The 2,500-nt window shown below is 51.3% G+C and overlaps 1 protein-coding gene across 1 annotated transcript in view; it reads right to left on the reverse strand.

The window, feature by feature from the left end:
• The window catches only part of map4k4 (mitogen-activated protein kinase kinase kinase kinase 4), a 27,130-nt gene that overhangs the window by 8,627 nt on the left and 16,003 nt on the right, over window positions 1-2,500 (reverse strand). The window contains 4 exon segments of the mRNA XM_056452614.1: window positions 118-345; window positions 1,768-1,876; window positions 1,958-2,136; window positions 2,219-2,365. Coding sequence (XP_056308589.1) covers window positions 118-345; window positions 1,768-1,876; window positions 1,958-2,136; window positions 2,219-2,365 — 663 coding nt within the window.

A 2,500-nucleotide genomic window follows, 5' to 3' on the forward strand; every position in this document is an offset into this window, starting at 1 on the left:
TGATTAATGATTCTGACTGACGAGCGGTTAATGAGCAGTTAGCAGTGCAGAGAGTCTGCAGAAGAATCAGTCTCAGTGACAGAGCTACACCTTCCACCAGTCCTTCAGCGGACGTACCTCGCTCAGGCTCAGGCGCGGGCCAGGCTCTGGGGGGCCGAGGGGGGATCGAGCGGGGCTGCAGGGGGAGGGCAGGGGCGGGGGGGCACGTGGGCTCTGCTGGAGCAGGTCGGGCAGCAGCGGGTTTCTGCCTCTGACGCAGCTCCTCTGGACAATCTCTACAGGACTTCTGCTAGAAGCGTCTGTCCAGCCGGAGCCCAGCAGCGTGACGGGCCCTGACCTCTGGAACTGAGAAAGGCAAAGGTGTGTGTGTGTGTGTGTGGAGGGCAGCGCTGGACGTCCTGTGGGTCTACACTCTCCGCTTTTACACTAACAGGGCCAAACACCTGAAGAGCTCTTTAAGAATAAACAATAAACTCAAATGATCTGAAATGAAAAACATTCAATTAAACAACTAAACTCAACAGAAATGAGGGATATGAGGAACATGATGGATTAAAGGAACACAACAATGGCCAGAGACTCCAGGAATAAATGATACGGACAGCACACCTGCGCTGTGAGGCAGAGTGAACATGAAATCAGTCAAAGCTGGTCAGGTGTCTTCACTATTGAGTCCTCGTTCAGGCCAGTGTGCACTAGTGTTCTGTGGTGTAAGCTAGCTTTAGGGCTACAGCTGATGTGTGTATACGTGAATAGGTTAGCACAGCCTACCGAAGCTCATGGTTTTCTGTATCAGGGCATAGTCTATATCAGGGGTGCCCAAACTCGGTCCTGGATGGCCGGTGTCTTGCAGATTTTAGTTCCAACTTGCCTCAATGCACCTACGCTGATGTTTCTAGAAAGCATAGTAAGAGCTTGATCAGCTAGCCCAGGTGTATCTGATTGGAGTTACAACTAAACTTTGCAGGACACCGGCCCTCCAGGACCGAGTTTGGGCACCCCTGGTCTATATGGTCCTTGGCATGTCTTGAATGTGTAGAATAAAAGCTCAGACAGATGAACAACATCGCAGAGATCTCACAGCTCATGGTATTTAACATAAATAAAGCAGAGCTAGAGAAGCTAAGAGAGATAATCTTTTGATTCAGATCCTGTAGATGCACTAATGCAGTGATGACTGAAGTCCTGATCTTCTGGAGGAGCATCTTCAGTTCACACATCTGCAGCTCCGCTGATAAACCTCTGCTGGTCATCACTTCAGTGTTTGATTATGTCTGGCGTATTTCAGTTCATCTGAGATTTTATTTGATAAATTTAAAGAACTGACAGATTTTATTATTCTGATATGGTAAAACTCAACAGAGCAGTGGTTCCCAATAACGGTCCTCGGACCCCCCGCCCTGCACATTTTGTACATCTCCCTGATTTGACACACAAGGATCAGTTGACGGATCTCTCTGTTAATGAGCTGGTGGTCTGATCTGGTGTGCTATGGAAGGAAGACATATAAAATGTGCAGGTTTGGGGTGGGGGGAGGGGGTGTGAGGACTGGAATTGGGAACCAATGTAATAACTGTTACACATGAAGGCAATGCTGCATGTACTGAAGGTGTAGCTGAAGTAAGCATGCAGCAGGTACAGACACCTGCTATAGAGCACTACTGAGCTGTGCTGTACGTGGGAAACAGTATCACAATACTGTGTGTGGATGATTGTGTGGGTATATTTATGTGTCTGTGTGTGCACTTCTGTGTGTGAGTGTGTCACCTGTCTCATGACCAGCGTGCTGTCTTTGCAGGGTGTAGAGGAGCTGTCGTCGTCTTGCACCACCATAGTCTTTGCTGCCTCCGTCTCTCCATTACTGAGTCTGGAGGAGCTGTGGGTCAGAGAGGAGCGTTACTGTAGTGTTCTCACACACATATGCGCGCACACACACACACACACACTGCTCTCCTACCCTCCTCTGGAGTCCTCTGGGCCGGATGTGGACTCGTCTCCGATGTCCTGCTCCACCTCTTCATCCTCCTCATCGTCAGTGGTTCCGGAGTCATCGCTGGAGGAAGAATATTCTGTGGCCTTGTGCTGCGGCCGCACGTCCTCCACCGCGCGCAGCTCCTTGGCCAGTGCCGTCAGGTCCTGCCGAGGCAGACAGTGAAGCAGAGTTTAATACTCTTTGGTAAAGTACAGCTGACTCCCAGCATGCCGTGCGGTGGTGTACCTGCGGCTCCGGGGCCCGGTGGCTCTGCTCGGGGGCGCTGCCATTGGAGAAGGGCTCAGAGGCTCGCGGCGGGACAGCGGGCGGTTGTTTCTGCAGCACCGCGGCCTGAGGAGAGCCCTGAACGTTCCTGCGGTGCCGCTCGTCAGCCTGAAAACAGCGTCAGTCAGAAACACACACACACACACCTGCCTCACACAGCGGTGTGTGTCCTCAGCACTCTACACTGTGCTCCACATTATTATGAAAAAGATTCTGTTTGGATTGTCATGGATGGTGTTACAG

The sequence above is a fragment of the Danio aesculapii genome, unplaced genomic scaffold (genome assembly GCF_903798145.1).
Source record: "Danio aesculapii unplaced genomic scaffold, fDanAes4.1, whole genome shotgun sequence".
NCBI classification, from domain to species: domain Eukaryota; kingdom Metazoa; phylum Chordata; class Actinopteri; order Cypriniformes; family Danionidae; genus Danio; species Danio aesculapii.